Raw genomic sequence first — 21,642 nt, 5'->3', positions numbered from 1 at the left:
GTATATTTGAATTTAATAAATGGCGTAACTCTAATTAATGTCATCCTAAATTGAATTCAATTTACTTAATAAACCGGATTTTGAATATAGTTAGCCCATTGCTTGTGTATATATTTTTAAATGAATAATGTATTTATTTAGGCCGCAATGAGCAACGAAATGAAATAGAAAGGTACTCAAAACATCATCGCTGCATTAAAAGTTAATTAAAATCACCCTTCTCAACATCAAATAATGTAAGCAGTACAAATTATTTAAATTACACATTCCGCCCTGGTACCATTCCTGAACATCTAACAATCGGTGCAGTTGGACCCGCTTCGCTTTGGTGCGGTTCACGCGTCGTATGAGTAATGTGTAATGAATGGGCCAAAAGCGACCGCAGACCGTAGAATGCTCATCTGCCGGCTCAGCTCAGCTTTCAGCTCTTAGCGCTCGGGTGGCTACCACCACCCGGATAATGCTGCAGCCATTTAAATTAAAAATGAAAGAAACAAAACCGAAACCGAAACCAGCTAAAAAAAGCCGAAAAGAAAGAAAACTTTGAGTGCCGCCGCCGCCGACGACGACGTCATTAATTAGGAATGCTCTCCGAGCTGCCGCCTTTCAAGTTTCTCGAGGGGATTCAAAGAGATCGGCATTGGCCGCCTGGTCGCCATCGCTTTGTGTTGGCGTTGAGGCATAAACTTTTGTGCTGTTGTAATGCGCTTTGTGCAAATTGCAAATAAATTGCAAGACGCCGGCGAAAGGCGCACACAGAAAGAAATTGTACAGGAGTTGTTACTATACAAATTAGTGAAAAATTACGTGTTACATTTTTTTGAAAACAGAGAATTTATTAGCATCTATAAATGTATTTTATGTGGTTTTCAATGGCCTGACATTTTTTTAATCGCTTTTTGGCTTTTATATAAGTTGCAAACCAATATTTATTTATCTTCAATTGGAGTGTACAACAAATTGGAGCTACTTATTTTAATGTGCAAAATATGGTGCACAGTGCACACAGAAAAGCCGACAAAAGCCAAGGGGATTAGATGTCCAAAGGGAGCAGACTGAGACTGGGCGCTGCTTTCATGCCGCCAATTTCATGCCACTTTGCATTTTAATTAAAAGCATCCCACCCCTCTTCCCGTTGCAGTCCAGGAATGCACCACAGACTCCGAGGAGCTGATGTACCACCAGGTGCGGGCCTCCTCCTCCTGCAGCGCACCGCCCGACTTGCTGCTGGTCAGCGAACGTGACAATAATATCCAACTGCGATCGCCGGTGGTGAACATAATCACCACGCCGCCGGGCAATGCGTCCGGTGGGGGAAGTAAGCAGCAGTCTCATCACCAGACGAACCACCACTCCTCGGGCAGGACTCATCCCGGCCACCCGGGCCATCCGCAGGATGTCAGCAGCGGCGGCAGCCACAGCAAACATCTGCGCATCAGCAGCACTTCCAACGGCAAGCACGGCAAATACTCAAGTATGCAGCAGCACCTGCCGCAGGATGAGGATGCGGTGGATGCGGCTGCCACGATGCAGCAGCAGCACACCGGCCACGCCCACTCGCGCCACCTGCACCACCACAAGGAGGAGCGCATCCGACTGGAGGTGAGTCAGCAATGCCATTACCCAAATAGCGCCACTGCTCCCAGTGAGCAGGTACTCGTACTTTATGAATTATCCCATGGACACAATCAAATTCCATCTTCCGAGCCCATAAACACTGCGCTTAATAGTCCATTCTGATTTTAATTTTAATTTCAATTTCCATTTCAATTTCCTTTTCCATTCATTAATTAGTGAATTTATGGGGTGGATTTGTCTTGTTTTCAACGTTTCATAACACAAATATTTATGGAGCCATTAATTGGCGCTCACTTCGAGAGGGTTGTACGCAATTACGTAGAAATTTGCATTTACGCAAGTTGATATTAATTAGAGTTCGCCGAACTTCAAGGTGGCCTAAATAAAATTAAGCATTTTGAGCAGATTCAATCTCAATAGTCAATTTAGTTTCAGATAACTACCCTTTAAGTACTTTCCATTTAGTGTAGTGCTAACAATTTCAATATAATGGCAAATGCCATAATTAGGCCTTTATTAATATTATCATCTAAATTAAAATGTTTCCTTTTGATAGTTTTACTAGAGTATTCTACTAGCTGGTTTGCCCTGTGCTCAATTTCAATTAGCCAAACAATTGCATTGCTTATAAATACACGATGATAAATTAAATGATGTTTGCTTTTCCATTTGCGGGATTTTTCTGACCCCCAGCCAGGTGCTTGGTGTTGGGCCAAGTTTAATCAACTCGCCTGGTGTTATTACCACGATTCCCGCCCATAATTCATGGCCCACAGGGCACATCGCACATCGGACATAAACTCAACATTTCAATGTGCTTTTAATTAAAATTTCAATGGCTGTTCGCTCACCGCGATGGCCTCAGATTCGGCTCCAGCATCATTTGTTGTTCCAACATCCACCCACGAAAATGCAGTAAAATCGAGAAAAAGAGGGAAAAAATATTTCATTAACACAAGGGCGCCGGCAGTTTTCCATTACCACCCACTGCGGATGGTGGTTTTCTGTTTCGGACGCCGCTGCCAGTTGTGCCAGTTTCGCCAAAAAATATCAAAACATTAAAATTCAATAAAACCCATTAAAAGCAAAACAACAAACACGAAAAGCACTCAGGGGCAATTAAAAATCTACGAGCCGAGCAGCAGCAAAGGAAATTATATTTATTTATTTGCGACTCTGAAGGGGCAGCCAAGTGGGGAGTGGAGGTTCTGCCTGCTGGCTGTGGATGCTTGGATCTGCCACTTTATCAGAGAAAATGGGGATTGTTTTGTGCCCCCTGTGAGGATGACGATGCTGCTCCTTCTGCAGCGGCAAATTAAATATTTAGTCAAATTATGGCCACAATTTTCGACTGGTTTTAGTGGTCCTGAACAGCTCGCTATTGTTGTTTCCACTGGCTTCAGTTTCATTTTCGGCTCCCCTTTGCAATGTGGCCCCAGCATCCCCAACATGTTGCATCTGCAAAAAGTGTTGCCTACTTTCGGGTGGGCTGTAAATTTACAGTGCGATTTTTATGCTCGAAAGTTTATTAGCAGCGTTTTTTGTTTATTTTTAGTTAGTTTGCCTTTGCGTCAGCCTTATGGGGCAAAAAGTTTTAACACATTTGCGGGTAGAGGAATTTAAGCCTTTGAGTTTGTAGAACACTTTTAATGGAATGGTATTTATTTGTCTGAGGTGTTAGAGAGGCGATTAAAATTGCTGGCATGGTAATTTATAAGGAATAACACATTATAAGTTTTTGAAAAAACCGTCAGTAGAACTACAGTTTATAATAATGGCAGTTTGAGTAGTTCAGGTAATTAAACAGTAGTTCAAAATTTATCCTTAACTATCAACAAGATACAAGTTTTTCTTTCCATGCTTTATTTCTATGATTCATTTAAATGTTCAACTACCATATGATAACTAAACATAATTGAAAATCAGTTTCAATCTGCTGAGCTTAAATGTGTTTCCTTGGATAGAAAAATATATTTGAATCTTTAATTGAAGAATCCTTAGTTAAGACAGTGTTAGAGCGACTCTTGTACACCCTTGGGATAATGAAATTACCATAGAATCTTGATTTGACGCTCTTGATTTAAATCAAATTCAGTCCGAGACAATCAATCACTCATCCCGCCAATGTATTTGTATTCCAAAACAGGAATTCACCTGCGACGTGTCCGTGGAGGGCGGCAAGTCATCGCAACCGCTGCAGTTCTCGTTCACGTTCTACGACCTGGACGGGCACCACGGCAAGATAACAAAGGACGACATTGTGGGCATTGTGTACACCATATACGAGTCCATTGGCAAGTCGGTGGTGGTGCCCCACTGCGGCAGCAAGACAATCAACGTGCGCCTCACCGTCAGTCCCGAGGGCAAATCGAAATCGCAGCCGGTGGTGCCCGTTCCGGTGGCAGCCGGATTCAGCAGCAGCCACGCCAGCAAACTGAAGAAGTTGCCCACGGGTCTGGCGGCCATGTCGAAACCCCTGGCTGGAGGAGGAGTGGGATCCGGCGGAGCGACGGCGCTAACGACATCCGCCGGCAACCGCCGCCAGCATCGCTATCGACCACGCAAACTGATTAAGTCCGATGACGAGGACGATGACAGCAACAGCGAAAAGGAGAAGGACGCCCACACCCACAGCCACACACCCGCCGCCGACCAGCCCAGCGGAAGTGGCACAAAGGCGACTGGGAAGAGCCATCACCACCAGGCGCAGTCCGCCAGGTACCACCAGAAGAACAATTCCCGGGCGGAGCAGTGCTGCACGGAACAGAATACGCCCGACAATGGCCACAATACCTACGAGAATATGCTGAATCTCAAGTGCTGCAAGCCGGAGGTGGACCAGGTGGACTGTCCCTCGCACCGCCAGCACCACCAGAGCCACCAGAGCCACCAGAACCACCAGATGCGCCAGCAGGACATCTACATGAAGCAGGCCACCCAGCGGGTCAAGATGTTGCGAAGGGCGCGCAAACAAAAGGTAGGCACAAGGTAACAAACGAAATCGTAGCAAAAACAAATCATTTGCTCATCCCAACTAAAACTGCTGCCAGCCTAACTCAAGCGAAATTATGCATGAATGTTTTGACTAAAAAATATTAATAAGTACTTTGCATCCATGACTACTCATGTTAAAAATGCCCTCTAAATGAATTATAAAGATAGGTATAGTTGAACACCACAAAGTTACTTGCCTGTTACAATTTATGTAGCAAATTGTGAAATTTCCGAAAAGATACTTTAGAACTTTGGAAATAGGAGAACGATAGGTATCTTGTGTAATCCCAGCTTGTGTGGCAGCAGTTGCAAAACTGAACCCGTTCCCTTTAAAATGTCGTCTTTTGTTTTTGTTACACTTTTGTTGCTTACCAAATGCGTTGAACATACATTATGTTTTGCACTATTATAATTTAATTTAATTTAATTTCCTTTATTTTTGGTTAACTCATCGCCATCAATCAAACACCAACCACAGTACCAGGACCACTGCCTCGAAACGCGACAGCGCAGTCTCTCAGTGGGCAACGATTCCGCCTGGCAGAATCGCCATCTGCAGCTACAGCAGCCGCCGGTGGCTCATCCCCAGCCTCAGCCGCTGAACCACAAGAGCGCGTCGGGGTCACCACCGCTGGGGGTGGGTGGTGGTGGCGACATGATGCTCGATGGGGTGCAGCTGCGCCAGCCACGACCCCAGTCCCTCACCCCTCAGCAGCAACAACAGCAGCAGCAGCATCAGCAGCAGCGCAAATCGGCCGAGTGCTGGAAATCGGCGCTGAATCGCAACGATTTAATTAGCATCATCAGGGAGAGCATGGAGAAGAACCGCCTGTGTTTTCAGCTGAATGGGTAAGCCAATCCGAGATGAATCCACCCCCAGTCCACAATGATGAGGATAGAAAGTCAACAGTGCTAATGGCAGAGGTTTGACATTTTCCAAAAGCAATTGCACACGGCAAATCATCTAGTTTGAAAGTGCGTCGATAGATGACATTTTAAACTAATATTGAATGACAAACTTTCAACTTATAAACTGAATGTGCTTTGAAACGATATTGGATAACAAACACTTTGGTATTTTCATATTAGAATATCTATACACAAACATTTTAAACTAAATGCTGCAGTATCATGTTAAAATATTTCGTAGTTAGCTAGCTTGCCACTCGATGACTACTTGACCATATACTCTTTAATTAATTTACACTTTAATTGATACCTGTTTATTTGCCATGAAATGAGCTGCATGGAAATGATATCTCAGTCATATGCTGTATACAAAAAATATAGAGTGCAAATTTGTTGTGCCTAAATGTATTCCATTTAAAAATTTACATTATTAATTTGCTTTTCTTATGATTTCAACTTTTTGGCGACTCCCAACTTCCTAACCGTTCCCAACCAAACAAATTAAAAAAGAAATCCTTTAAAGATGACTAATTGGAGGCCTCTCTTTTTGAATTTTCCAGAAAACCCCAAGCCAATGTGAGTCCCATACGGCAACCGGCAGCACAACAACAACCACAACAACAGCAACGCCAACGCTGCAATACGGGCTCGAAAATACCCACGTTAATTACCAACCACAGTCCGGTCGCCCAGCAGTCGCCGCTCAGCTGCATTCCACCCACGGCGGACCCCACCACCCCCACCATTCCAGCGGCTCCGCCAGCCATCGAGGTCAACGCTCAGCAGCAGCACCCCACTCATCCCAGCCACCACAACCACCACGAGCATCCCCAACCGCACATACCTATCTACCATCAGCAGTTGGCCATTAATCCGGCCGTCCTGGCCGCCCAGCAGACGCACAACACGGCCCACAACAAGCTGAATCTGTGTGGCTACGACTCCTTCCTGCACGCCACTATCTGTGGGGGCGGGGCGGCCGCCCACTCGCCCCCGGCCACGCCCAGTAACGTGGCGACCGTTCAGCCGATACCCAAGAAGAGCCAGAAGAACCTGCTGCAAGGATACCAGCGGTTGGAGCAGCAGCAGCAGCAGCGTAGCAGCAAGGACTACAAGAACTACGGCAACCTCATCTATGCCAAGCTGAGTGAGCAACTGCAGCAGAAGGATCGGGAGCAGAGGCGACAGCGGCACAAGCAGCAGCAACACCTAATCCTGCAGGATCAGCCCAAGGATGCGAGTCGCTCGGAGCAGCGACCTCCGACTTCGAACTCCAGTTCCGGAGGCTCCAAGATCTACGGCGACGCCGTCGAGTGCGCCCATCTGCTGGCCAGCGAGGAGGAGGACCTGGCCCCCAGTCCGCAGCTCACCAGTACGCCCAGCAAAGTGGTCAGCACGGATACCCTGATCGATCTGAACGACGATGTGGGCGAGGCTGTGGCCGAGGCAGTTACGGAAGGAGGCAAGCAGTCGCTGGAGGCCGAGGAGTCCGGCCAGCAGGTGGAGGCGGAACTGGACACCAGTGCCTCCAGCTCCATGATCCACCGCTATGTGCACGAGCACATCCACCACCACTACCACCACTTCAAGGAGCAGCAGGATGTCTAGGCTAATCGGGAACCACACTATAACTATTTGAATGTTGCTTATGTGCAGTCTATTGGTTAATGTAGCGCGAATTGTAATTTAAAGTAAGCATTCATCAACTAAAACAAGAAAATATTCAGAAAACGATATTAGGGCCAAAAACAGTGGGGTTGGATGCGTGAGTTTGGGAGGGTTAACCGAGCACAAATCGATAAAGATTGCTGACAAAAATCAAATTATAGAAATACTAGATACTACATGAAATAACTGATTATTATTTTTTGATTTGCTTCTAACTTTTGTAAAACTAGGGTAAATATTAAAAACAACAAAGTGAATTTAAGATAGGTTCCTGAATAGGTAAAGCGGTTAACCCATTTCGAACTCTCATCTCCAATTTCTCCAAAGAAAATCTTTAGAACCAAATTCGAACTCATTGAAGATTTAGCCCACTGTGAGATCCTCTGATCCCAGCATATACATACATTTAGCCTCTATAGCTTACGCAAAATCGAAAGAAAACAAAAATCATGCGCCTTTTGCCTTAGCAACAATTGAATCGCCGCTTCGCTATGCTACATGTTGCAGAAACACATATCACTATCAGAAACAACATGTTGCCAAGAGCATTTTGTGTTGCTGAGCGTGTACGTGTAAACTAATGGGAGAAAAACTATTGTTTAGTGCAAATTATTAAATCAAATTGTTGTCTATGATATAAAGTTTTATGCGCCGCTTTTTACGTGCTTAGACAAACAACAGATGATTGTGGTGCCCCTGTGGCCGCCAGTTTAAGTTAACAATTGATATGGATCATGTATATTTATGTTATCTAAGCCAATTAATTTAAATACTATTCTTAGTTTCTAACACTAACCCCAAACAAGACAAGCAACAATGCAACTAGAACTAAACCACAACGACCACCCACACAAATCGTAGTTCAATTATTATTTTAAAAATCGTTTTAACTTCATCATATGTCAACCAATCGAGTTACCAATCCAATCAATCAATCAAACAAAACAAGCACAAAAACAAAATGCATTTAACTCTTATTTACATAAAAAAGACTGATTTCCAATTAAACAATATATTAATTAATTGCATATGAATAAAAGTATATATAAATATATATAGACAATTTATGAGAAATACTAAATAAATTATTGAATTGCTAAAATGAAACTTACTCAACGTGTTTTAATCATAAAGTAAAATAAAATATGGTATGTAATTGGGAGAGATGCAATATTCAGCATAATACGGGATCGTCAAACTCTTTTCCATTTAAATGTATATACGTTTTAAATTGATTACTCCAGATTTGTACCCTAGTTTTCTTGATAGCCCATTAAATAACGAATGAGGCCCGTAAAGCAGGATTCCATTCTACTAGATCCTTCATTTAATCAGTTTCAGTTTACCACCAAATTGCCATTTATATTATGTTCAGGACACGTCCAAAAATATTTCGCCGCAAATATATGGAGTGTTTCCATTTAGAGTAGAGTAGTAGTGTTTCCATTTCGAAAATATCGTCTGTAGATTCACTTTTCCTCTTCAGTCTAAAGTCAATCGGAAAAGCTACCATCGGATTAGTTGGCCAATAAAAAGCTGGCCGGTGCCTGATGCATACACTCGCTCTCTCTGTGGAACTCGATAAATATTAGGCATGAATAAATATTGCCGGCTGCCAACAAATTGGACATTGTCTTGGTTTTCAGACAACACGACACAGAGGTCTAATTTTAAATAGTCGTGCGCCATGTGACAGAGAGAGATCCAAATCCGCTCGAGCGTTTATTTTTTGGCAGCAGACGGAGACACAAAGGAAAATGTTCTCGCCATCAGATCGCGAGTAGAATCCGAAGACGGAGCACTGAAAATTGTTTGGTTGCCTCCTCAGTGAAATTTCAGTCGCGGGGCATTACGCAAACACAGATTAGTGTCAGATATATAGGAGATCAATCGAAGATCTTCCTACCGCTGGAGGAGGTTGCTGGCGATGGCTTCCACTTCGCTGACTTGCTGCGCCCTGTGCCAGGCCAAGGCATCCCAGTTGTGCGCCGCCTGCCGGAACGTGGTCTATTGCAGTCGAGAGCACCAGAAGGAACATTGGAAGAAAGGTCACAAATCGGAATGCAAGTGCTTCGAAATAGCCACCAACGAGGTTTTGGGCAGGCATCTAAAGGCCACCAGGGATATTAAAATTGGAGAGCAAATCTTGAAGGAATCTCCGCTGGTTTTGGGGCCAAAAGTAGCCTCTGCTCCACTTTGCTTAGGGTGCCACAGAAATCTTTTGGCTCCCGAGAAATCCCGAGGTAACTACCACAAATGCAGCTCTTGCAGTTGGCCTCTGTGTGGGAAGGAGTGCGAGGACTCTGTCCACCACAAGGCTGAGTGCCAGCTGATGGAGGGTAGCAATTTCCAGTCCAAAATAAACTATGTGCCCGGAGAGGAGGAGCGAAAGGAGTCGGCCTACTGTGTGATCATGCTGCTCCGTTGCATGCAACTCAAAGCCAATGATCCCGAGGCCTTCCTCAAGCTTTACACCCTGGAGGATCACCTGAAGGAGCGCCTGGAGACTCCTCTTTACCAAGTGTTGCGTGCCAATCTCATCACCTTTATAAAGACTGTATTGGGCATGAAGGATTGGCTCGAGATGGATATCCTGCGCATCGCCGCCATACTGGATACAAACACCTTTGAGGTTAGACAACCCAGGGAAAGGAGAAAAATCCGAGCTCTCTATCCCGAAGCAGCCATGATCTCGCACGACTGTGTTCCGAATATGAGGCATCGCTTCGATGACGACATGAACATTGTCTTCCTAGCCAAGAGAAAGATAGCCAAGGGAGAGATCTTGAGCATTTCCTACACACAGCCCCTGAGGAGCACCATCCAAAGAAGAGTTCACCTGAGGCAGGCCAAGTGCTTCGACTGCTCCTGCGCCAGGTGTCAGGACCCCGAGGAGCTGGGCAGCTTTGCAGGAGCTCAAACGTGCCTCAAATGCAAGGCAGGAAAGGTAAGAACTGATCTAAGCCAGGATTTGAAAACCAATAAGAACGGATTCCGGAAAATTCCGACTACTATTTTAGTAAGAAACTCTCTCCTGGAACTTTTAACGTTCGTATATTGCCCTGTCCGCCTGTTTGTCCGTATGAACGTCGACATCTCCCGAATTTAGGAATTTTAGATTAAGCATGAGGTTTATAGTGACGCCCGTTGGCGTTGCGGATAGACGGTCATGACCGGGTCGACTCGGCAACAGATCAAGGTTATATTTACTTTAAAGGTTTCCTTATACCTGTTACATACCCACTAGATTATGTATTTTGTTCCTCTCTTTTAGATTATATCACTGAACCCCCTGCTGAACTCCGCGCCCTGGAAGTGTCAGCTGTGCAATTATAAGAGATCAGCGAAGGAGGTGGTCACCTCAGATGCCGAGCTTCAGCAGGAATTGGAGTCGTTGGACAAAGCGACACCCGTTGCTCTCGAGGAATTCATTTATCGCCATCGTGCTGATCTGCATGAGACTAATACCCACATTTTGCAAGCCAAATACGCTCTCACTCAACTGTACGGAAGTGCTTCGGGATTCGCAATGGAGGGTAATAAATTGATTCAATTTTGTGTACATTTTTTTTACAAGAGACCCAATGTTTTAGAACTTTCCGAAGAATCGCTAAACAGAAAAGTGCAACTATGTGAGGAACTACTTAATCTGGCCGACATATTCGATGGCGGATGGAGTATATTCCGGGGCAATCTCCTCATAGACATGGAGGAAGCTTTAGTAACTCAGGCCCTGCGCTCGAAAGAGCCAGTGGAGTGCGAGGAGAAGCTGAGAAACGCAGCGGAAATGCTCAGAGAAATTCGAAACATCATGAAGCACGAGCCGGAAATGCAGCAGTTGTTGCTGGAACGCCAAGTAATTTTGAATTCTGCGCTTGAGCGTTTTGAACCAATTGAGAATTAAGCAGAAGAAACGCTATTGCCGAGATTCTGTTTATCATATGTATACCCGCTAGTTGGAGAACTAATCAATTTTAGAATAAAACTGCCGAAATGTGCAAGCCAAAACAAAAATGGTCGAATGGGTTGTTATGATCAGCTTTCAGATTTTAAAATCGTATATCTTTTGGGCACTTTTGGTCTAGAAATTATATATAAGAACACTTATAAAAAACATTAAAGGTTTACATTCCAATCAATTGGAAGTTGGATGCATCTCAAAAAACTTTCCAATGACGGAATTAGTCAACTAGGTGCTAATTCCCTACCCAAAAAGTCACTCATTTAAGTGCATGGCCACTTACACTCCCACATTGACCTTGCAATCTTAAATCTTTTGAATTTGGCGCCAAGGAGTTATGTATCCGATATCTTTTGACAGCTTGCAGCACAGTCTTAAGTCTATTAGAAATTGATAGTATTGTTTAGCAAAGACACCCACCTCTGCTCACCTTATCAATTAGTGTTTATATACATTTTTCACTCGACGGTCACACTGCGTCTTCTTCACGTGTTTTATTTCTGTTTATATTTTATTTTCCCTAATAAATCGGTTTTTTATAACCAAATGGAGTGCTTAAATTCGGAAATTCCAGCTGACGGAGTGGGTAAAAGCATAGAAGTCGAGGAGATTGCGGAAAATGCAGTGAAAACGGATGAAACCACGGTTGCAAATGGGAAGGATGAAGCCGGAAAAGCCGGCGAGGAATTCGCGTATTTGGAACGAAATGAATTCACTTCGGAAATATTCAAAGTTGAAGTGAAGAACATGGGATATTTCGGTATTGGGGTAGGTAGTTGAAATCGAATGCACCTAGATAAATACATATAACAACATTGTTTTGCAGGAGTTCAAGAAGCTTTTGAGAACCACCCTCAAATTCGACGTGACCAAAATCAAGGCTCCAACCCGAAAAGAGTTCGCGTTTGTGTGCTTCCGCAGTCAGGAGGATCAGCAGAGGGCCTTGGAGACCCTAAATGGATATAAATGGAAGGGAAAGGTGCTGAAGGCCCAGGTTGCCAAGGCCTCTGCCGATCCTCTACAGAAAAAACGGGCTGCCGAGGATCAGGAGTCGGACAGAAAGCCCAAGAAGCAACGTACGGCGGTGGAAGCCACGTGTCCTTTGTCACACATTGCTTACGACCAGCAGCTCAAACAGAAATCCGAGGAGATGGCGGCACTTCTGGCGAAGTACACCCAGGAACTGAGGAAGGTCAACCCGCGGGCGAAGACCCATTTGGATAAGTTCCAGTTCCACGGGGTGCTTCCCTCACCCACCGTCAATGGGTATAGAAACAAAAACGAGTTCACCGTCGGGAAGAATTCCGCAGGTGAAGTGGTTGTGGGTTTTAGATTGGGCTGCTACAGCGATGGATCTGTGGAAGTAGCCGAGGTCGCAGACTTGCCACATCTACCGGAAGAGGCCAAGTGGGCTGCTCGCAGTTTCCAGGACTTGGTGAGGAAGTCCAAGTTTCTGCCCTTTAACCCGGACGGAAATGTAGGCCACTTCCGGCAGCTGATGGTGCGGTGCTCCAGTGCCACAGGCGAACTAATGCTGGTGGCGGGCATATACTCCTCGAATTTAAGCGAAGACGAGCAGGGTGAACTTAAGCAAGAACTGAAGTCCTTCTACGAGGAGCTGGCGAAGGACGCTCCGTACAAATGCACCTCTCTGTATTACCAGGATGTCAAACATCGCGAGGCAGGGCAGACGATTAATCCGGTGGAACACATTTCGGGCAGCACCCACATCACCGACACCATACAGGGTCTCCAGTTTCGAATTAGCCCTCTGGCCTTTTTCCAAATCAACACAGAAGGAGCCAACGTTTTGTATCAAAAGGCCATTGATCTAGTTGCTCCTACTAAGGACACAACCATGTTGGATATTTGCTGCGGTACTGGCACCATTACTCTTGCTTTTGCCAAGCACTGCAAGAAAGTAATGGGCGTGGAAATCGTCCCTGATGCTATCAAGGATGCCGAGTTTAATGCGGAGGCGAATGGCATTAAAAATGCGAAGTTCTTCACAGGAAATGCAGATGACTTTATCAAGAGTATGGTGCGGGAAGCCCTCTACGATCAGGAGCCTGGCAAACCATTTGATCTTATTGCCGTGGTGGATCCTCCTAGGGCTGGGCTGCGTAAGTTTACGTTGCTTAAATCATTAGCTTAAGTGTCATTTAAGTTTTAATGTAAGACATTTAACTATGCCTGAATTCGTTTGATATTTATCTTGTGCGTTATACCTTTTAAACTGTTGTATTTTCTTTTTCAGACCACCGGTCGATAGCTGCAATCCGATCAGCAGATGCCGTCAATCGTCTGGTTTACGTCTCCTGCAATCCGCATAGTGCTAAGCGGAATTTTATCGAGCTGGCCAGACCGGAGTCTAAGCAATATAAGGGGGAGCCATTCTACCCGAAGTCCGCTGTGGCCGTTGACATGTTTCCCCACACCATGCACACCGAGCTAGTCATTCTGTTCGAGCGTGAACCTAAAACAAAGGTGGATGAGAAGTCACCGCCAGAGGAAGGGGCCGTACAGTTAAAGTCGGGGGCAACCGAAGAAACTATAAGCGAGCAGATCACCGCATCGGAAACGTGACGTGTTTGTTGCTGGGTACAGTTCATCCCGCTGCAATCTCTTGCACATTTGCTTAATCTCTTTCTATAATCTTTTAGGTCAGTTGCGATTCGCTGAGACGCCGAACACCCAATACGCCTCATTACCTCCTATCTGCCGCGATGCTGGTCTCTATCATTGTCTCTCTTTGTGGCGACTGCTCTACGACTTTTATTGTTTTAAATTGATTTAATTGTATTTACGCTGTGCGACGGGGAGGAAGTGAAAAAAGTGACAGAAGCGACTTCCTATTTAGCAAAAGACTAAGTTGAAAGCGCTGTTAAACTCGACATAGTCCACATCCCCATCAGTTTTATTCAGGCCTCTGAAGGCGTCTGTGTGCGTGATAAGAATCGCTGATCGGTGGAAGTGTGGTGTTCATAAAGGTGTAGCAAAGGCGTGAAAAAACAGCTGAGAGGTGCTCCAAGTCCAACGCCCCCTCAAGGGCATATTGGTGAACAACGACCCTGAAAACGATTATTGATCATGTCCGACCAGGTACCGCTTAACGATTACTTTAGAGTCTAAACATATGTTCTATTGTTAAAAGTAGAAAGGGTAGTATTTAAAAGATGTTGACGTTGATATTGATCTATCAACCGTATTAAAAGATTCAAAAATGATTTCATGCGTATGACGCGAACTCACTTGTTTTGTTGCTTGCCTAATGAATAGTTTCATTAATTTACTAAGGCAATTCGAGTTATGGTTGTTTTGACTGATACTGGAGACAAAAGCCTTTTAATTGCCCTGGGATTTTTTATAAAGTTTTATATTTAAAAAGTCGTAGAAGTGCAATTATATAGTTATAGCCAGATATGTGCCGTAATGAAATTGATCAACTTAATAGGAATTGCTGATCGCGCAGTTATTGCTTAATAAAGTGTGTTTGTATAAAGCTTATCTAAGGTAAACAATAACATTCGCTTATTTTGCCTTTCCGATTACATGTTCTAAACGAGAAGTGGCTGGGTGATGTAAACAACAGATGAGCCACACACAAAGGCTTATAGCATATAACAAAATATTATTGTTTTGTGAAAGAGAACAACAAGCAAACGTGACCGAAATCATGTTGAATATACTATGTAGAAAAACAAATCGGGACGGGACAGCCCTGACTTTTTATGCGACTTGACTTCCTAGAAGGGGGTGTGTTAATAGCACACATCTATAAGGTGGAAAGCTAAATAAGCTTTCGTAAACATTAACGAAATAAACAAGAAGAGCAACTGAATTGGACTTTGGAGCCGGTGGTGCGATTCGTCTACCCGGCAATTTGATTATACAAAATATAAAAGCATAAATAAATGTGTTGGAGCGGGAGGGGCCCAGCTGAAAACATATACATATATATAACAAATATTATAAATCAAGAGAAAATGAGATCGCCAAGAAAGCGAATAACATTCCAATGAGTTTGTTTATTCATATGGCTATATTCGTACTCTTTTGTAAGGCACGAAATCGGTGCCTAGCAACATGAAAAATATGCGATTACGATCGGAACAGGGAGCCCAAGACCTTGACCGGAGAGCTTTGCTTCCGAAGCCCAAAAGCTTGAACAGTTCTTGTCTTATCAAACGCCCAACTGTGCGATGTAAACAAACAGCGAGGAAAACAGCAAATTTCCAACCGACCAAAACCGGTTCCCCTAGAGAGATATATGGCGGTCTTCCGGAGAGAGCTTTTCGGCTGTTGCCATTCATCGTCGGTGGACGTGGATGTGCTGGTGGATGTGGACGAGAGGCTGTGGCGAGGGCCCGGCTACGTCTACGCCCCACAAAGCGGACTGAAAACGGCTTCACGTGCGTAACACCATCGCCGCCGACAGCTGCACACGACCAACACGTTTTCTCGGCGGAGCAAATAGCCTCGTGGCATAGTGGGGATGGTCTCGGGTCTGGGGTCTGGGGCCTGGGGTTTGGGCTCTCCAATATGCGCCGCTCCCAGCGAATTGCTCTTGTTGTCATCCGCGCTCGGGCTGAGAGCTTTTGGATTGCTAGTTACGCCGAGCAGCGCAACTACAGCGCGTTTTATGGGGAGTTTTAGTGGGATACCCTTTGAAGTTGGGTATATTTGTAGACTGACCTCGCATAACTCGGGCAGGGATGGGGTTTCAGCTGTGAATTTTGGTATGCAAAACGGTCTGTTTATGTTCAAACATTGTATGGCAAAGGATGATTAAAGCCAAAATTATTTTATCCGACCAGCATGGTATATCTCTATTACAATGTACGATATTCCCTAGTTAGTCTCACATTAAATCTTTTTTATATAAGCAATATTCTTTGCTTATATTTTCCTTGTTACTTCTGCAGACAAGAGAATCAGTGTTCCCTTATCGATATCTTACAAACAGTTAGCCTAGGAACATTTGATTACCACTTAGACGGTTGATTATATTTCCCTGATTCCGCTTTGTTCACCTGTCCTGATTCTGGCCGATCGAGAGCATTGCTAATTCGATTAATCTTCATGTTTTCTGTATTATCTGGTGTGTTTCTCTGTTTTCTTTTTTTGCTTTTTTTTTTTTGTTTCGCCGCTGTCCGTCGGTTGAGGCCAACAACATTTCGAAAAAGCCCCAGCCGCAACTGTACCGCCAGACTGAAAACCAAAACAAATCGCCAAGTCGTCGGATACGACTACGACTCTCGCACAAAGAAAAAGCTCCGCCACTCAGTTTCGATAAAAAGAAATCGTTTAAATTGCGCGCACAACAAAAGCGCCCGAAACAGTTGCGACTGCAACGTCGATTTGTGACGACGGACCGTCCACAGCGTCCTAGTTCCCACTGTCCACAAAGGATACAAACCTAAATAGCAAACCAAAGCAGCAGTAAATAAGCCAACAGGCCAAAACCCAAGTACAAAATGCTTGCCTAGCTAAAGAAACTGAAATATTGCGCATACGCCGCATAGTGCAAACAATTAACTGTGATACAAGTTGAATTTTCTTGATTTCGTTGGTCCCCGCACCAAAGCACCCTATCCAACCTAACTTACTTGTGCTACCACCGGAACCCAAGCAGCCGAAGAGAAGCAGAATGTCGGTGCCAATGCTGCTGACCCCCATGGAAGCCCAGAGTCCGGATGACCACATGCAAAATGTAATTACCCACATCCAGTGAACAGTACCGGAAATCTTTGTAAATGCATAGGCTCTACAGATTTCTCCGACTGTCGGCATAGTGCAGGTTTTTGAGCTTTTGACTTTTTCGGGTGTCTGAAGGTCGCTGCTGTTGTCATCGGGCATTTGCATGTCTTGCACGCGTTTTGTTTATGCAATTTTCGTGGGTAGGGGAAAATCTATATTCGACGGGGGCAGGGGGGTATACAACGATATACCTATAGCTACCAGGGCAATCACATGGGCGGGGTTAATAATTGCCAACTTGTTAAGAACAAAGAGGTTAAATTTCAAGCACGCCTAACTTGGGGATTAGTTTATATATTTTTATATGTGTGTCAGAAGAATTGTATCCTAATGATGTCATTCCTGTAGAAGTAATTCAGCACTCCAACTATAGTATCCATAGGTTCCCAGTACAGTATCCCACTCCTCCGAGTTTTTATTTCGTACGAGCTCTTCGAACTGAATGCCACATGTTGCAAAAGGTCGCTACCACTCGTGACTCAATCACTAGAGTACCAAGCGTGGTATAAGGTTAAGCTTTCGAGAGAGACCCCACTCAAGTGGCCCATGTTTGATTAGATGTTGGCTTATTAATCTCTCAAGAGGCTGTCGTACACTATTATATGGTTGATATATGAGATGTGATACTTAGTTCACTGATAAAGAGTTTATCTGTAATACAAGCCACAAAAACACATGGGCGAGCTTTTTCCCTCCACTAAAAATAAAACGCACCGAAGAAGTGAGTGGAAGTACAAACGCCCCAAGTGTGAAAAGCTTTTCGAGTCTGAAATTTCCCAAAACAAAAAACATATGGTCGAGTATTCAGAGAGGTATAGAGCGAGTAGCAAGAGCGCCTGCGTTAGAAACACGTGAAGAGGTGTTTGGAAATCGGAGCAAAGCTCGAATATCAGAAGAAAATAAGCATAGAGTTGAGAAATCAAAAGCTGAACAACATATTGCTCGAAATCGAAATTCTTTTGAGAACTACGCGATGTTTGGGGCGTTACTGTGGGCGTTTCTCCCCCGCAAAAACTCACAAGGCTATGCTAATTGTGCCAAGAACGGGAAATCGCTCGCAAAACGCACCTTCTGACGCAATTAGTCTAAAATATAAAAATGCGGAAAACTGTATGCTGCCTTGCTAACTAAAATTTCACCAGAACACGCGACTTTTGCCGTCGAAATGTTGCCAAGGCGGCTGAGGAATCTACATGCCATAAATCTACATATAGCCAAACTGAACAGTCGGTCGGTTAGGTGGGTGGTTGATCGCCTTCTGCTCCGCCGATAATAGGTCTACATAGACGGCCCGGTAAACGATTTCTGTGCGGGCACAGCACGTGCTAGTTTACTCGATATTTCGGTTAATTTATGGGGCCGCTCCACTTACATAAACTGCGCCCACTGCGAGTGAGCTTAGCGCCCAGTTGTCAGGGGATCGTCGGCAGGTGTAGAGCACTCAGCAGTCGTTGCATCAGCGATCCTCTGCCGTGGCACTCATGGCAGTCGCCCCAGAAGTCGCAGCAGCAACAGCTGCTGAAACCGCCTCAATTGCACCCGCTTCCGCGCGGCTTGCGCGCGATTCACTCAAAGGTAAACCGCTCGATATCGAATGATTTGTAGCGCGTGCTGCTAATTACATTTTGCAAGTGGAATAGGAGGAAATTAAATTATTGCATTCAGGTTTTGACGTGAAACTATATTTCCGTTTGAACAGTTCAAAATTTGAAAAAAGGCCGCAGCTAACTTATAGTAACTATGGATATATGACTTATTACTCAACGATGAACGCAACAGACGAATTAGTTGTTCCAATAAATCAAACTAAATTTATGGCGGATAGATTGTAAATACACATGTACGAGCACGGTTATAATCAAATGAAGCCATAATTCATTTATATTTCCTTGGCAGATTGGCTAGACCTCTAACTATGGGATTTCGTCAATATATTTATATATAAATATTAGGGGTTATCTACGTTTTGACAAATAGTTACGCAAATAGAAATTCGACGAAGGCAGGCTTAGCAAAAAGGCACGTATAAATAAAATTACTGCACGTCAGATCGGTGTCCAAGCGAATATATTGTTTTTTAAAAAGCTGAGCCAAGCTCTTGATAATCTGGATGATCTTTAGTCGGGCCGCAGTACAACACGTGATCTTGTTTGCGCCTGTGAAAGTCACGAGCGGTTTTGGAGCGACTAAAGACGCGTGCTTATCGCGCGAACTTGTTTTCGATTCTAGCTTCAGAAATCGGCGATTCCGCAGAGCCGGCGGGGGGTGTAGGGAACGGGGGCTAGGGAGCAGAGACGGCAGACAGTCGACGCCCCGCTTAGAGAAACTTTATCAGCCAGAAACGGAATCCGCAAGGGGTCATCGACTAATCTCGCTGGCTCAGCAGGAAAGTCGCCGTGCATTTAATAGCGGACTTCGCCGCTCGATCGACTTTCAGTCGGCGCGCGATCGCCACTCTAAGCCGATGGCCATGTCTCGGACTGTACTAATCCTGGCCGTTGCCTTGTCCTTGCAGTGCGCCGCCTTCGTGGACGGAGCCTCCATCAACTATGGAACCGGAAACGAGCTGGAGACGGGATCTGGATCCTCCGCCGCCTGTAAGCCCACTCTGCGGGAGTTCAATGTGCGGCTGGAGGTTCCCCTGGCCGCTGAGGAGCAACTGGGTCTCACCGGCGATGTGAAAGCCCTCGGCGAGTGGCAGCTGTCCAGGAGTGTGGCTCTGGAATCGCTGGACGAGCTCAACTGGCAGGCCACGGTGCCCCTTCAATCCTGCCGCCAGCTGGAGTACCGTTACTTTGTCTACGTGGAGGATCTCTCTGGCTACAAGCAGATCCGCCGTTGGGAGACCCATTTCAAACCCAGGTACCTGGGACCCTGCTCGGAGCTACAATGCAGCCAGTTGGACGTCTTCGGAATCACCTCGGACAACTCCGATCTGAAGCCCCAGGTGCACCGCGGCTGGCTCAACCATGAGGCCATTCTGCAGCTCAAGTTCAACGGGGAGAAGATGTTCCAAGTCCACGACATCGAGACCTTTGACCCCCAGCACGTCCAGCTAAAGATTGTGCCTGTGGAACAGACCTCTGGCCTCCATGTGGAGTACTCCAAACAGGAGTATGGCAAGAGCCAGCTGGATCAGCAACCCACCTTCGGAGTACCCTACACCAAGGGGGACATTGTCATCTTTCACATCACGCTGCCGCTGGAGAGGATGATGGGGCAGCACTTCCGCTTGGAGTGCTACAGCATGTCCAACGAACTCCTGGGCAGTGCTACCCTGGTCACCTCGGACTTGACCGGCAGCGAGGGAGTGCTCCACCTGCCGATAAAGTCGGCTAAGAATGTTGATGAGACCCTGGCCAGGCTGAGGCTTCCCTATGTCACGGTGCAGCCCTACCGCTACTCCCCGCTAGACTTCAAGAACACTTATGCTCACTACTGGCCCAAGAGCTGGCCCAACCTGGATGTGGGTCATCGTGGAAATGGCAAGAGTTACATTGCAGACGCTCCTGCGGAGAGGGAGAACACTATCGCCTCATTCCTGAGCGCCCATGAAAATCACGCTGACATGATCGAGTTGGATGTCCACTTGACTGCTGATGGTGTGCCTGTAATCTACCACGATTTCGGACTGCGAACGGCTCCGCCTGGCAAGCAGATCAGCCGCCCAGATCAGCTGGAGTACGTGCTGATTAAGGACATAAACTATGAGCTGCTTAAGAGGCTCCGCATCTTCTCTGTGATCGCTGGACAGGTGAGAGAGTATCCCTCGCACAACGCCGAGCCCAGGATGGAACACCGCATATTCCCAACGCTGGTGGAGGTACTGGAGCAGCTGCCCAAGTCTCTGGGCATTGATGTGGAGATTAAGTGGCCACAGCGTCGCCAAGGTGGAGGATCAGAGGCCGAGCAAACCATTGACAAGAACTACTTCGCCGACAAGGTGCTTCATCAGGTGATCCAGAAGGGCTGTGGCAGACCCGTAATCTTCTCCAGCTTCGATGCTGATATGTGCACGATGCTGAGGTTCAAGCAGAACGTCTTCCCAGTGATGTTGCTTACGCAGGGAGAGACGAAGAAGTGGCAGCCGTTCCTGGATCTGCGAACACGCACCTTCATTGCTGCCGTAAACAATGCTCAAGCTTTCGAGCTGGCTGGCACAGCTCCACATGCCGAGGACTTCCTGGGCGAAACTGCCTCGGAAATGCTGCGAAAAGCCAAGGACCTGGGCCAGATTGCTGTGATCTGGGGAGACGATGTCAACTCCAAGGAGCGGGTGCTGTATTTCACCCAAATCGGGGCCACAGCCACGTGCTACGACCGCAGTGATCTCTTCATGCCGGAGGGCAAGCGGGAAGCCTTCTTCAAATCACCCGCACTGATGGCCGAGTTCGCAGCCCAGTGCCGGATCTAAGAAATGGGGTTACTAGAATGAAACGGGGCGGGTACAATTAAGCTATGGCCAATCATTAGGCTTTTTAAGTTAGTTTGTATATTTATTTAAACACTAACTGGGAAAGAGAAATGTGGGAAGCTTTAAAGTGGTTGGGTAATTCGAAGTTTCTCGTTGCCCAACGGAAACAACGAAACGGAGACCAATAAATAAATCATCTCTATGCACGTTAAGCCGTCATTTGGCAAAATTACACATGCAAAAAAGAATTCCCCCAAAGTTAAGTAGCACCACAAAAGACAATGGGAAGAAAGCGAAGCGACGGATTGTTAATTACAAAAATATATACACCTACATTACCTGCTTTAAATCAATCTAG

At 45.6% G+C, this 21,642-nt stretch overlaps 4 protein-coding genes across 9 annotated transcripts in view; all 4 read left to right on the top strand.

Moving 5' to 3' along the window:
• LOC122616053 (protein naked cuticle) overlaps positions 1-8,136 on the top strand; it is a 41,779-nt gene extending 33,643 nt beyond the window's left edge. For 2 of the 4 annotated variants that reach the window (XM_043791309.1, XM_043791310.1), the window contains exons 2-5: positions 1,142-1,602; positions 3,725-4,555; positions 5,051-5,421; positions 6,042-8,136. In XM_043791309.1, the coding sequence (XP_043647244.1) occupies positions 1,142-1,602; positions 3,725-4,555; positions 5,051-5,421; positions 6,042-7,089 (2,711 nt within the window). In that variant the 3' untranslated portion in view covers positions 7,090-8,136. Of the gene's footprint in view, positions 1-1,141; positions 1,603-3,724; positions 4,567-5,050; positions 5,422-6,041 lie in introns of all 4 variants that reach the window. The other 2 variants (XM_043791311.1, XM_043791312.1) reach the window with 2 other exon arrangements.
• Positions 8,137-8,941: 805 nt separating this feature from the next.
• LOC122617290 (SET domain-containing protein SmydA-8) lies at positions 8,942-11,143 on the top strand. Its single transcript, XM_043793088.1, has 3 exons — positions 8,942-10,096; positions 10,424-10,685; positions 10,743-11,143. Exons 1-3 carry the CDS (start codon positions 9,077-9,079, stop codon positions 11,051-11,053), a joined length of 1,593 nt encoding a protein of 530 aa, XP_043649023.1. The 5' UTR covers positions 8,942-9,076; the 3' UTR covers positions 11,054-11,143.
• Positions 11,144-11,578: 435 nt separating this feature from the next.
• On the top strand, positions 11,579-14,193 carry LOC122618472 (tRNA (uracil-5-)-methyltransferase homolog A). Its single transcript, XM_043794934.1, has 4 exons — positions 11,579-11,878; positions 11,937-13,233; positions 13,368-13,711; positions 13,774-14,193. Exons 1-3 carry the CDS (start codon positions 11,657-11,659, stop codon positions 13,694-13,696), a joined length of 1,848 nt encoding a protein of 615 aa, XP_043650869.1. The 5' UTR covers positions 11,579-11,656; the 3' UTR covers positions 13,697-13,711; positions 13,774-14,193.
• LOC122618470 (glycerophosphocholine phosphodiesterase GPCPD1) lies at positions 14,186-21,633 on the top strand. 3 transcript variants are annotated; one of them, XM_043794932.1, is made up of 2 exons: positions 14,186-14,212; positions 19,386-21,633. In XM_043794932.1, the coding sequence occupies exons 1-2, from the start codon at positions 14,201-14,203 to the stop codon at positions 21,282-21,284; spliced, it is 1,911 nt and encodes a 636-aa protein (XP_043650867.1). In that variant the 5' UTR covers positions 14,186-14,200; the 3' UTR covers positions 21,285-21,633. The 3 variants fall into 3 exon arrangements, with proteins under 3 accessions (XP_043650867.1, XP_043650866.1, XP_043650865.1); XM_043794931.1 differs by lacking the exon at positions 14,186-14,212 and adding an exon at positions 16,462-16,823; XM_043794930.1 differs by lacking the exon at positions 14,186-14,212 and adding an exon at positions 18,209-18,445.
• Positions 21,634-21,642: the final 9 nt, after the last annotated feature.

Source organism: Drosophila teissieri, chromosome 3L (assembly GCF_016746235.2).
Source record: "Drosophila teissieri strain GT53w chromosome 3L, Prin_Dtei_1.1, whole genome shotgun sequence".
NCBI classification, from domain to species: Eukaryota; Metazoa; Arthropoda; class Insecta; order Diptera; family Drosophilidae; genus Drosophila; species Drosophila teissieri.
The sequence above is the reverse complement of the archived record's forward strand: the minus strand, read 5'-3'. Positions and strand labels throughout refer to the sequence as shown.